Consider the following 13182-nt stretch of genomic DNA (forward strand, 5'->3'; position numbering starts at 1 on the left):
GTCGGCTACAAAGGGGGAGGCAGAGGGTGTTTGTAGAGACTGCGGGGTCTGTGGAGGACGGGGTATGATCCCTGCTCCCTAGTGGGACAGTTGGGTTCAGGTGAAGGAAGATGAACGAGGAGCAGAGCAGCGCTGTTCATGAATCTTCATCCCATCACGCCTCCACACGGAGGGGCCAAGACTTCACGGGTAGCTTTGGTTTAATAAGGCAAAATATTTCTGGACAATAGTTGCAGGCCAGCAGTCGTGGAGTCCATGCCAGCATACCTGACTGCAAGTTATTTTGTCTGGAGTTGTGTGCTTAAGGGCAGCAGTTCAGGTTTGAATTTCCCTCTGACCTTCTTCTTCTCTTCGCATTTCATGAGCCCGAATTTTATCGCTCACCAAATCTCATTCCCAGAATGACATCAGTTTTAACATATTACTCACACACAAAAAAGAAAGTGAGGCAGCCAGGTTAAAATCTCTGAGCTAATGCTCTCTAGAATGAGTAAAGGGTGAGGTGCCATGACACATGTAGCTGCTCAGCTCTATAAATATCCGCTCTGAACGTGTCTTCCCGACAAAAACCTTTTGCAGTGGAGGTCAAAGTTTGCGTCACTCAGCGGCACACAAACACACTTTACATGTCTCCACACTCGTCCTAACCTCTTGACCTCCTCTAGATTTATAAAACGTCGCAGGCCTTAACACCCCATTTCAATTCCACCGTCAGAAAACATCAGGTCCGATCGCTCATCACGGCGGAACAAGAGTGTGTGGCCCGGCTGGAAAAAGCAGAGCGGAGCAGGACGGTCAGTGGAGATGAATTTTAGGGCAGAGATTAATGCGGCATATGAAAGATTCCCCTCATTCCATGAGCTTGAGCGCCTAGCGAGCTCGATCCTAGCGAGAGCAGGGCCGGGGGGCAGCTGGCAGTGATTAGCTTATGATTCACTTTAGCTTCACATAGAGGCAGCTTGTAAAAATATGAACAGTATAACTGTTTCCTGAGTTTGTGCTGACAGCAGCTCCTGGGGGAATGCTGCTCTCTGCAGGAACACATGGCTACGCACTGGGCCCGTGCCAGCACACGGATTAGCCACACTTGACAACAACTAAGTTCTCCGGAGCTGGACGAACACAAGGTGCCACACAAGCATCCTCCGTTTTGTAACAGTAAAGTCAAGTGGTCCACATGCGGTGTGCTAAAACTTGACGCCCATTCGATGGCAGGTAGGAGGCAGAACAAATGGACGAAATATCCAACCAGACTTTTCCACCAAAGTCACCTCAATTTTAATAGTTAACTTCTGCGCAGATTTGATAATGAAACCGTGGCTTTTGTCAAGTCCCTCAGTAGCTTAGCTTCAAAGTAAACGGTTTAAACTAAAAATAGCAGCACCACACTAAAAGTTAAAATTATAAATCCTGTGGTAAAATATGTGGTTAAAAGATATCAATCAAAATTTAAAGTCCTGCCAAGGTGATTGACTAGTCCTTGTCTTATGTTATTAGATAATTAGTGTAAGTCATTGTGAACCCTCTCTGCTGTATGTGCCCTAATAGGTGCAATAATTCCTCCTAAAATGGAGTAAACTAAAAGTAAATGCATTTACTTTATTGTTTACTGGCTTGAGGCCTATTTGTCCCCAGATTATTATGGTAACTGTTCATACATTTATGAGCCACGGGAACAAACAGAAGGCATACGGGAGCAAAAAACCTGACCTCTTCTACAGAGCCATTATTTTTTATAAGCAGTTTTACGATGAGCCCTATTGATAAACACTGAGAGCCCGGAGCTGTGTTCTACTATTAACTAAAAGGTAGAATAAATTCAGTCGCCTTCCAGCTTCTCGCGCTTTAGCTTGACACCGTCGGCCTTCACCGGCCGCTCTCTGTCAGATGCCCTCCTCAAAGCCGCTGCCAGCAGCTGAGTGCTGCGTGCGCGGGTCATATAGCCGGCTCCAGCCAGGCCAGCTACGAGCAGTCATCCGAGGGCTCGGCCGCCTCCAGCAACACTCTGTCATCACGTTCCTATAGCGCTTAGCGCAAACCATATGCCTCTGCAGCAGCACGCAGTAACCCAGCAGCAGTTTATGTGTTGGCATTCTTGATGTGCAGTCATAAGTAGCTGCTGCATATTTGAGGAGGTGATTGGCCGGCCCGTTTTTTTTTTTTTTTTAAAGGCAGGTCTGTTGCACATCGGTTTGGATTTGGACCATATTGCTGTTTCATTAAGTTAATGTCAAGTGTGCAACATTAAATCGTTAAACCAGTAATGTCGAGTTTCGCGTGCGCTTGTATTGGAATAAATAGCAGACGCGATTCTTAGTGCTTCTGGGTACATTCATTACCGTGATGAAGTGATGAAGGCGTGCATGAAAGATTCTTCCTGTTTATTTAAACTCGTGCTAATCGGGCTTTTATGTTGAAGGAACCATTATTACTTACTTTTTACCCAGTAAGAAGAGAAGATTAATGCCGCTGTGTTACGTGATGCTACGGTCAGTTAGCTTAGCACTAGTCTGAAGCAAAAAATCTTTCATCTGACACTTTTAAACATAAAAATGAAAAGTTATATCCACAGCTTGTTTAACTTGTTTATATTATAATGTATTGATTAATTACAGTGTGGATGTAAGTGAAATTAAGGGTTGATGGTAGGTATTAGCCTGCAGACTAAACATGAGTCAAATGGACTAGAATAGCACTACTGAAAATAAATTTAAGTCTGCATCTTTTCACATAAATATTTTATATTCTAATGTTATGTGGTTTAATTCATTCATATATAGTTTGGTAAAAAGGCCTACATGAAACTGAAGTCAGTAAATGTTACGCTAAAATCTGCCTTCTAACTTTAACCAAAACAACAAACAAACTGTTAATCTTCTTTTAATTGTTGTGCCTGTACATTTTTTGTGATTAACTATTTTGAACCACACAAATGAGAGGCAGAAAAATATTAACTAGTTATATCATAGCTGCTTGTTTATGTTTGAATTTGGTATTTAGACGTATTCAAAGTTGACAGTCGGCATATTTCTACCGGCTAGACATGAGGGATGGTCCTGTCTGACTCCTAGGGAGTAAATAAGATGTTCCTGTGTTATGCACATGTTCCTCCACAGCGAGAACAGTCGATGCAGACCACATCCCATTCAGCAAAACTGCATGTGAAATAGACATAACAAGATTTCTGCTCAAATACATGTCACGCTTTTTTCCACTCTACATCAACCACTAAATTTAAAAGTTTTAGAACAGCACAGAGTATCCTCTGGTATAGTTGCAACATAATGACACCAAACTTTAGTCCAAGCTCTACCAGAACTACCTGAGGTTAAAAACATGATGGAAAGCTTGAAAACATGGAGTGGACCGTGGCCCAGTTTCTGGACTTACGTGGAGCTGGTTTGTGATGAACTGGACAGAAGAGTCCCTACAAGTGTCACACATTTCTGGGAACTTCTGCAGCAGGATTGTGAAGAACTCACATCCCCTTCGATTATCATGGATAAAAGTAGTGAAGATCTCAGACCAAAACCTAGTCAGAGAAGAACAACTCCAAAACATATGTGAATAATTTGCAGTGGCTTGTTGGCATCGTTCGCACAGGGGAGACACTGTAGCAGATATTTTTTGCAAACCGAGCTGTAGTGTAGTGAGCTCAATGGAGGATTGGACCCTCATAAAGCTGTGACCAGCACAGACTAAAGACTTGTGAAATGGATTTTAGAAAGGAGGAATATAAAAAGTGTGTTCACATGTTAAATCAGCCAGAGATGGTTACTTTGATGACTCCAAAGTTTAGAACATATTTTGATCTATATATTGACTCCATGATGTTTTTTTTTTCAACTTCAGTTGTTTATTTGGTCTATGCTTTTATTTCAGAGTAAAATGACACATTCAACTGCACATATTACAATAAAGACAGCATGAAATATTGCTGTAAAATGTTTGCCTGGTAGTGTATGTGCTGTGCAGAACTTCGCCGGCACAATTGTATTATTCCAGCATTTTGCTTTGATTTCTTTGAACCCGTGACTGTGGCTTTGACAGCACACACTACGGCTCTTAGATGCTGATCCTGAAGAAAACTCACTCCATTTAAATGTTATCCAGGGCTGGCATGGAGCAGTCAAGCTGGAGATTAAATGGGATTTACTGCCGCTGTATTGAATAACGGTGTGTCCAGTGTCATGGGCAAATCTTCACTTAAAACCCGGACTCTACAAAGTCACAAACATGTTAACTTAATATCGCCTCAGTCAGAAGTTGTGAATGTAAACACCCGAGTGCTTTTTCTTTTTTCTTTTTCTCTCCAGGCCACAAAGCCGGGGGTTACTATAATGATGTGTGCACGAGTGTGTGCGCTCACATAAATGCACACTCTGCTGTTTGTTGTCTTAAGATCATAATATGTGGTGGGAGGACGATTACATGTGGGGAGCCAGAGTTTCCACACGCCTGGACTGTTTCTTCTTCTGTGTGTTTAGCTGCTCCACTGCATTTGTGGGATCGTGCGGTTAGCGCGCCGCCTTGTAGCCCCAGCTTTGATTGGGATGTCATAACGCACGAAACGTTCTGCTCGGCAATTACAGAGGCTGTCGAAAAAGGGATAATAGTAAACCGAGAGAATCGAGTTGACGTTTCCCCCGCTGTCCTCTCCGTGTCTCCCGCAGGGTCTCCGCTCCCCTCCTGTCTCCGGGGATGAAGGGAACCGGGACGTCTCCTCCTCCGCTGGAGAAGCAGCATGTCCACCCTCACCACAAGCCCTACACTCACTATCACCACCATCAGTCTGCCAGCGACGGTAAGGCTAACCCAAAGACTCCAGCCTGGATGCAGCTTAACTTGTTACAGGAAATCTGTTTTGGCACGGGCTTGAAAAGCTCATTGGTGTTTCAATTTAATATCCTAAAACCGTTTCCTGTGGCAGGTGAATCGGGACCGTGTCGCCTGTCTGTTACTTTTACATAACTTCCTACGATCGCTTCAATCTAATTCAATCCCGAACACCCATGTTCTTTTTCCTATGCTCACTGCGCCACCGCATCCACATGAAAGGCCTCGGAGAGAGGAAGTTGTCTCTTAGAGCAGCAATGCTGCCCCGTGGCTCTGTCAGAGCATTTTTAGGACGAAGAGAGATTAGAGTCGTAGAGACAGAGTGGGGAAAACCACATGCCGGAAGCCTTTTCCCTGCGCTGAATTAGCCAACAAAATGCTGGCTCATGCGTTCGGCTGTCTCTCAGCACCCTAACATGGCAGGCTCAGCTGTCACTTGTGAGCCTTTTTCCTAATGCTTTAAACACTGTTTTCCCTGTAAAGATCTACACATAGACGTCTCTGTAACCGCGCCGTGGTCAGGGTGTTGCGCAAAAGCGCTCCAAGAAAGGCTGCCTCCCCATTATCGTGACTCCAGCGGTCGAGTCCGAGCGCAGACTGAGACGACGGGGACGAAACGCTGCACAGGACGGGACTGGCACAGTCAGCGCAGGCACAAATATAGCATTGTCATAATTTGACACGCACGTTAAGTTTTAGCCGGACGGATACTTACCGACTTTGGAAACAATCGTCCGCAGGCGCTGGTGGCAGCTGATCAAATCCGACTTCTATTTTCTCTCTGTCTTTCTCCTCCTCTGCATCCTCCCTCATTTCCTAGAATATCAAGGCAGCTTTCAGAGCTGCTTCCATTTTGGAGACTCCTACAGGATGGAGCAGACGGTCAGCGGTGTCCACGTCCCGGGAGACCCCAACGCCTACACTTCCCATCAGCACAATGGCTTCCACATGCCGACCAGCAACACTGGCTCTGCAGGTGAGTGTGTTTTTTTATTGTTGTTATTTTACCAGCAGCTTATGAATCAGAAAGGTCAGGAACATTAAACATTAAACACTTCATCACGTCTGTTCCAGGCTTCGGTCTGACCCAGGAGCTGCAAGGAGGAGCAGGGTGCCAGTTCTCTTCCAGCCCAGAGGAGAGCATTTTCTTCCAGGTGGGCAGCTTTGACCGCAGCTTGAACCACATGTCGTCCATCTACACAGAGACATAGAGCAACACTGGAGCAGGACACGCTTCTCCACACCTACTCCTCCGCAGCCCAGCAGGCATCTCCACACACTCTGTAATAGTTCTGCTCTCTTCTTCCACATCACAACACACAAGTCACATTGTAAATGGGTGACTGTGATGTACTTATGTCCCGGACATAAACCAGGAAAATGAAACACAGTCCAAGGCTAATACTCTAGTAAAGAACCATCATCACTGGAGATTTTTTAACAAACATTTGTGAATACATGAAAAACCATGTTCATTTTGGTTTTTGTATTCTGCTAAAGGGACGTTCCACCAATCGTACACATTCTGACTAAGGCCGCGACGGAAGCTTTACACTTAAAATGTGGACGACCTTCTAGATATTATCTTGTAGATAATAAACTTGGACTGCTACAATTGTTTTCTGTATTTAACAAAAGATTTTAAAAATAAATATTTCACCTGGCTCTGGCCGAGGGAGCGCGAGTCACAGAAATGACCGAATGAAAGATGAGGGGAGAGTTTAAGATTTTAACATTTTAAATCGCCATCACTCACTCAATGATCAGCCTTCCTTCATAGATTCATGATCACATTTTTATTGGCCACCATGTACACAGGATTTGAATTTGTTACAAAAAACTGGTGCTAAAACTTGCAAACATACAGTACATCAGACAGCTTTAAATATCTTCAAACGCTACAAACAGGATGGACCATAAATGAAAAGTCATTTTTTCTCTCTCTAACCTTCATCTTTCAATCTGTTTTAGATTGAAGTGTAGAAAAGAATATATAATTTTTTTGCTGTGATGTTTTAGCAGTGGAAAAAATGCATTTCTGTGTCTTGTGTTTTTGTTTTTTGTTTTTTTTCTTTTTGGATTTATCTCTGGATGAATGTTTGGGCTCATTAATTCTGCAGTAATGCAGACAAACCAACCTACTTTATTATTATGTGTATAAAATGTACAGTTTGTTTACACCAAGAATTTGAATGTTTGTCATTTCTCAGTTTATGAAATAAATAATTGAATGATCACGTAATGCCTCTTTTTTTTTTTTTTTTAAAAAAGAAAAAGTTCACTTTATAGGACTCGGGATTCATTTTAAATGTTTCGAAACTCAAACCTCTCAATGTTTAACTAAGCAAATATTTAACAAAAGGCAAATGCATTTCAAATAGTTTGTCGAGACTCACTTCTCAATATTAGTATAAAAAAAATCACAATGACAGAAATACTCAATGATGACAGTATCCACCTTCTTATTAAGAGCTGTTTAAGATCACTCTCCCAAGTGCTTTTCTCTAACTGTTAATACCACGTATGAGAGGATCTCAGTAGGACGTAAACCAGGTGATGTCCAGGTTATTATTCAGTCATCATTCAGCCTTTAAAGACCTTTACTAGTGCAGGATTGTTCCTTTAACACTCAACAATAAAAGTATCTTCTAGACATCGGTAGTAGCTTTGAGAATTCATTTTCTGTCCACTTTCAAATCTAAAAGCTCCAGCTTGTTCATTTTTAATGATAGCAGCCTGTAGTGGAGCCTCCTTAAATTCATTGTGCCTGATGGTTTCAAGTTTAATTTCTATTTAAGCCTTTTCTTCTTCTTCTGTTTTTTTTTTTGTGTGTTTGTTTGTTTTGCACCCTGGTCACTACTCGCAATAAATCATTTAAATTTCCAGAAATTAAGCAGTTTAGGAATTTGACAATTTGTGACCATTCAGTGTCAGTTAAATCTAATGTTTGGCCTATTTCACATGAGGTAAAGAACACCTTCATTTAACGCTCCCTTCACATGAATACGCATCACATGCTTGTATATATGCAGTCTTATTCACATACGGATGGCTAAATTCTATAAGCAGTCAAGTTTATATGGTTGGAAAATGTGCGTACAAATAATCATTTGGTCAGAATACCCGTTCGGCTAATAACTGTGCATGGGCGTGACGATTCTCAGCCATCCAGGTCACAGTACAACTGAAGCAAAAAGCAAATGGACTTTTCACCGCTCGTCAGAGTGACTCAAACTTAGAAGCTACTTGGAACGAGCGCTGAAACGTCTTCAAGAACGCTTTACAAGTCCACTTGATTTTGGCTTCAGTTGTGTTTTGTTTTTATGTGTGTGTAAGTGTGAGTTTTTTTTTTGTCTTTTTTCTTTTTTTTCAGTGTTGGAGTTTGACTGAAAGTTGACCATGAGCACCATGAGAAAAACCATTATAAAGTGGGCTAGTTGTGCCCTCTAGTGGACGCCGATAGATGTTACAGAGCTTCGTTCATTGACTAAAATCCCTCCAGCAGACACACACCATCGTGCCAGCTGTGCCAGCTGTGAAGCTTCTGTGTGCTTGATTACATCTAAAACCTCACTTCTGCTTCCTCCTGCTCACGTAGCTTTGGTAGTAGAAGTTACTGAAGAGGACGATGAGGGTGACGCAGTAACTGAACACGAACAGGTTCATGGTGTCCGGGAAGTCGCATTCCGTGAACAGGTTGTAGCCGGTGTGCAGGAGGAACAGCCCAAACTGCACCTGTGGAGGCAGACGACAAGCTTCAGATCAGTTTGCGTTAAAACATCGCGACACTCGTTGCACATGGGATGAGCCGCTCACCAGCTGGAAGGACGTCAGGTAGCGCTTCCACCACAAGTACTTCTGCATGTGAGGGCCGAGGGCCGCCAGGCCGTAGTAGGAGTACATCACTACGTGAACAAAGCTGTTGACCATGCCGATGAAGAACGCTGCAGGAAGTGAAGCACAGAGAGGAACATGAAAATGGAGAAAAGATGCTCTCAATGTGAATGTGAATTTTAATTTTAATATTATTACTCATGGATTTGCAATGATCAGGCATAACATTATGACCACTTTCCTAATATGTGTGCGTGTGTGTCTGTGTCAGGCTGCATCGAGGAGTGTCATTGCTATGGGGTGGGGGTGTCTGGTCTGCTCTAGGTGGGGGCCACATGTCTAAGTAACATCCAGATAAATGTCAGGAACCAAAAGTTTCCCAGCAGAACACTGGATTGTCACAAGACGGCCAATGTTAATAACTTCTCCTGTCAGTGGTTTTAATGTTGTGGCTGACCAGCGTAGGCTTTTTTTTTGAGCTCGATGAAAGGCAGACGCCTCCTCAGAGTGCTTACATTACATTAGTACGGTAGTTTACTTACACTGTCCCCCGGCCACATACTTGATTCCCATCCACCAGTTGCAGATCATGGTGCCGTGATGGTAAACATGAAGGAAGGTCAGCTGATTGTTCTTCTTCCTGAGGATGAAGAAGAGCTGCTCGCGGAGAGAGAGAGGAGGGGCGGAATATGATCGTTAGCTGAAGCTCGGTTTCCTTAAACGTCTAATAAATATGTGACGCGGAGCGCGAAGGCTTCGGTAAATACGCACCGTGTCGCTGAGCTCTATGACCTTAGAGAAGAAGAACCACCAGCACGCACTGGCCATCTGGAGAGAGGACACATTTCAAACTGAGCTGTCAGCCGCCTCTCAGGACTTTGTATATGGTGTGTCAGATGCAGATCGTACTTCTGTACCGAACGGATCCAGCGTGAAGCTTTCTTACCCTTAGGGCGAGTGGACTGGTGCTGTAATCCACCGGCTGGCACAGGAAGCTGTAGTTTGCCAGCCAGGCCGACACCAGAAACTGCAAGTCAGATTAAATAGAATAACTGCACATATTTAAACCTGTCTGTGTTTCAGGTCAGTTTCAGGTCAGCGGGCGTGTTCACCACAGTGCTGCGCTGACTCTTCTTTACTAACTACCTGCGGCTACCTGAGGAATGCAGGAGATCAACTAGCTGCAGGGCTGGAAGGGAGAAGCTCTCAGTCTCTCGCTTGTCGTAGACTTTCATCAGCGCAAGAATTCCTGGCCTCCTTTGTCAAGCTTGACTTCGCACAATGCACAGGATGTTGTCGGTAGGCGACAGGTCTGGACTGCAGGAAGACCAGTTTAGCACCCTGACGCTGTGACAGAGCCACGCTGCAGTGCGCTCAAAGTGTCTCGCTGAAGTAAGTTTGCCTTTTTGAAAAAGAGGTCGTTCGGGTCGCACCAAAACCCCAGTTACCCATAGTGCCCGGCGCACTGATGGCATGTGGCCAACAAACAGAACACGGTTACAAATGTAGTAACTGATAATTATTTTTAAACTCTACGCTTCATATTAGTGTACACATTAAGTATTGTGACATAAAAATCACCAAATTCTCAGACTAGGCCTCTCTGAGCTGTTATCTTTATATCCACTCAACTCATTGACCTGGCAACCCAAGAGATGTTCCAACAGGTTTTTTTCTTTCTAAGAAATGCACAACAGTACTGTACTACATTTTTTTGGCCTCCGTCCCAGCGTCTTTGAAATGTATCTCCAAGATGACAAATTATTTTTTAAAACAGTAATAACATTTCCACATTTAACACGCACCATGTCCCAGCCTCTTTTTTTGTTCTTTTTTTTTTTTTTTGCATTTTAAGCTATTGTTCCTGTTTTAGTTAAGTTCTCATTCCTGTGCTCTTGGCCTCGGTTTGGCTTCCCCCGTTAAAAGCAGCTCAGACACACCTCGTAGCACATGTACGCCGACAGGCCAACCATGGAGAAGTTGTAAACGATGAGAACGGCTCTGATGTCGACGGGTTGTCTGTGTTTCATCAGGCGAGGGCCGGCCCAGACCACACCGAGGTAGACCAAGAAGATGAGGGCCACCGGGACGGGGGAGTAGACCAGCAGCCACGGGTCTGTCCTCTTATCTGGGGGACGGGAGAGCTCTGAGTCAGGGACTTTTTTAAGGCAACATTCACCAAGTCAACTGGAAACGTCTCTAGTTAGGAATTGTGAGGTTTGGGAGCTTCCTTGAACAACGGCTGAAGCCTCTGTCTTAGAGCACTATGGGAAAGCAAAGACTTCCCTGCTTTAGTTTTCCCTCCAGCTCAGCCTCAGATGTGCAGATCCGGCTTAAAACTGGCAAGTTACCAGAGCATTCAGAGATTTCCCCTCAAATCCAGCTGTGATAAGGTGATATCTTTACAAAGTGGTGTCATGGTCTCAAATCATGTGACCAGTCACAAAGCAGTCATTGTGAAGTAATGCACATCTGCAGCTCCCGACTCCCACACAGTTACACTCTCACATTGTTGCCTTTCAGGCTGATACGCTCTCCAACAAGAGGCGGAGGAGCAAGGCGGTTATGTGGGAAAATGAATCACAATCCTACCTCCATTTTCCACTATGCTCTGGTGCGCAGACAGGACGCGCTGCCATGCTGAAGCCATCTCTAGGCGTGAAGAAAAGAAAGCAAAGATTAGAACTACAGACGAAAAGCCTCCAAATCTGCTGCGTATAAAAGAAGAGAGGGGGGTTAAAATAAAAAACATCTGCCGTTTACCTAGAAAGTCCTGCTTGAGCAGCCAGCGTCAGTGACAGCTCTGAAACCTTTGGACGCTGAGACTGTTTGCCAGAAACAAAGTTCAACGTCCTGTTATAAATGAATGAAAGCAGTCCACGGCTGCAACAGAGCCAACAAAACGGGCAGCACGCGATGGCACAGTGTGGAGATGTCTGCCACTCGAGTAACTTGTTGGAGAAACTACCGGGGGTCTCGTGTCAGAATCGGTTTCCTGGTCGGGATGTGTGTCCCTAGAGCAGCGGCGGCGGACGCGCGCTCAGAGAGGCGTCGCCAGAGGTGCTCGTAACCCGGCTGTAGTAAAGGACCATGTAGACCTAAAGCAGGGCTGTCACACTCGTTCAGCCCAGTTTGATCCCAAGTGATAAGATAGTAATTAATATAACAGCATAATAGCTTATAAGTAACGACAAGTCCAGTTTTTTTTCCTTTTCTATTAGTACAGAGAAGAGCAAGAATGTTTTTAATTTAATAAATTTTCCTTTAAAACAATGACATTTCTTAAGAAAAATAAGTGCAATTTGGGTGCTGTCGGGTGTTGTGTCCACTTATCTGAACTAAAACAGCGGACAAATTCGAGGTAGCAGTTATTTTCATTGAAGAATTTCCAAATCCATGCTGCAGGCCAGATTCGATAGGAAGTATTTTTGAGCAGATGCTTGTTCTACACAAGAGAAAAGGAAATCCAGTAACGTTTCATCTTTAGATCAGCCATATAAGGCTAACCTCGAAATCATGTTTAATCTACATATGGTTCACCATTATAACCGCTTTCATTACAACATAAGGGAAATGGTACACTGAATAATATCAGTGACGGACTTTGAGGCCATGTCATTGATTCTGTTGTGAAAGATATCACCACTTGACACGTATTTGGTTAGGTTTATATGACAAATAAATGATTATGTGGTCGTTATCTTTCATTAACTTTCAGTTGTCTATCATAAATAAAATACATGGTTGGCTGAAATCCAGACCAGTATATTCTATAGGGGATAGAAAGTGACCTCAAGTGAAGTCATCAAAATATTTCCACCCTGCTGTAATGATGAATGCTGTCAGAGATAAGGCAATGTGAATTTAAATTATTAGATCAGATCAAATTTATGCAAATAAGCCCAGTTTTGACCATCAATTAAAGTATAAATATATAAAATCTCTCCACATAGCAGGGACAACAATGTTAAAAATTGTGCTAATAATAAATTATAATAAAAATCAAAATAAAAAATATTTAAATTAAACTGTATGTAGCTGAACGGTTCTAGTTAATTAAATGTTATTTGTACCACCCTCAACAAAAGGACGAGACAAATACAATTTTGACCTTCAAGGCTTTCCTTACTATTGCGCTGTTGTCCGGTGGGCGTGTCAAGGAAATGGGGGGAGATGGAGGGGGCGCAGCATAGAGGGGGCACATCCCGACGAGGAAACCGATTTTAACACAAGCTCTGAGATGGCTCACTTCCTTTTTCCTTCGGTTTAACCTGGTTTTCACCAACACGACCCGCCAGTTGCATCTTCTACACATTAGGAGGAGCTGTTTCTCCCTACACTTGACAGCGACCCTTTGTATTCGATTCTGCTGTGTTGTCAACAACAAAAATAATAATACATGTTATTTATAAGCGCCTTTCAGAACCTCAAGGTCACTTTACAATGAAATAAATGAAGAGATGTGTCTTTAAGGTGGTGTTGAATGTGGTGAGTGAGTTAATGTTCCGGATG

General features: G+C 43.4%; 2 protein-coding genes across 3 annotated transcripts in view; one reads left to right on the top strand and one right to left on the bottom strand.

The window, feature by feature from the left end:
• The window catches only part of LOC125009324 (zinc finger protein GLIS1), a 65455-nt gene extending 58360 nt beyond the window's left edge, over window positions 1–7095 (top strand). For both annotated transcript variants that reach the window (XM_047587197.1, XM_047587198.1), the window contains exons 9-11: window positions 4674–4804; window positions 5657–5812; window positions 5911–7095. In XM_047587197.1, the coding sequence (XP_047443153.1) occupies window positions 4674–4804; window positions 5657–5812; window positions 5911–6047 (424 nt within the window). In that variant the 3' untranslated portion in view covers window positions 6048–7095. The remainder of the gene's footprint in view (window positions 1–4673; window positions 4805–5656; window positions 5813–5910) is intronic.
• On the bottom strand, window positions 6614–11714 carry elovl8b (ELOVL fatty acid elongase 8b). Its single transcript, XM_047587199.1, has 8 exons — window positions 11434–11714; window positions 11263–11322; window positions 10611–10798; window positions 9617–9697; window positions 9442–9498; window positions 9213–9327; window positions 8653–8780; window positions 6614–8571 (listed from the first exon to the last, which is right to left on the bottom strand). The coding sequence occupies exons 2-8, from the start codon at window positions 11318–11320 to the stop codon at window positions 8407–8409; spliced, it is 792 nt and encodes a 263-aa protein (XP_047443155.1). The 5' UTR covers window positions 11321–11322; window positions 11434–11714; the 3' UTR covers window positions 6614–8406.
• Between the last annotated feature and the right edge of the window lie 1468 nt (window positions 11715–13182).

The sequence above is a fragment of the Mugil cephalus genome, chromosome 6 (genome assembly GCF_022458985.1).
Source record: "Mugil cephalus isolate CIBA_MC_2020 chromosome 6, CIBA_Mcephalus_1.1, whole genome shotgun sequence".
NCBI classification, from domain to species: Eukaryota; Metazoa; Chordata; class Actinopteri; order Mugiliformes; family Mugilidae; genus Mugil; species Mugil cephalus.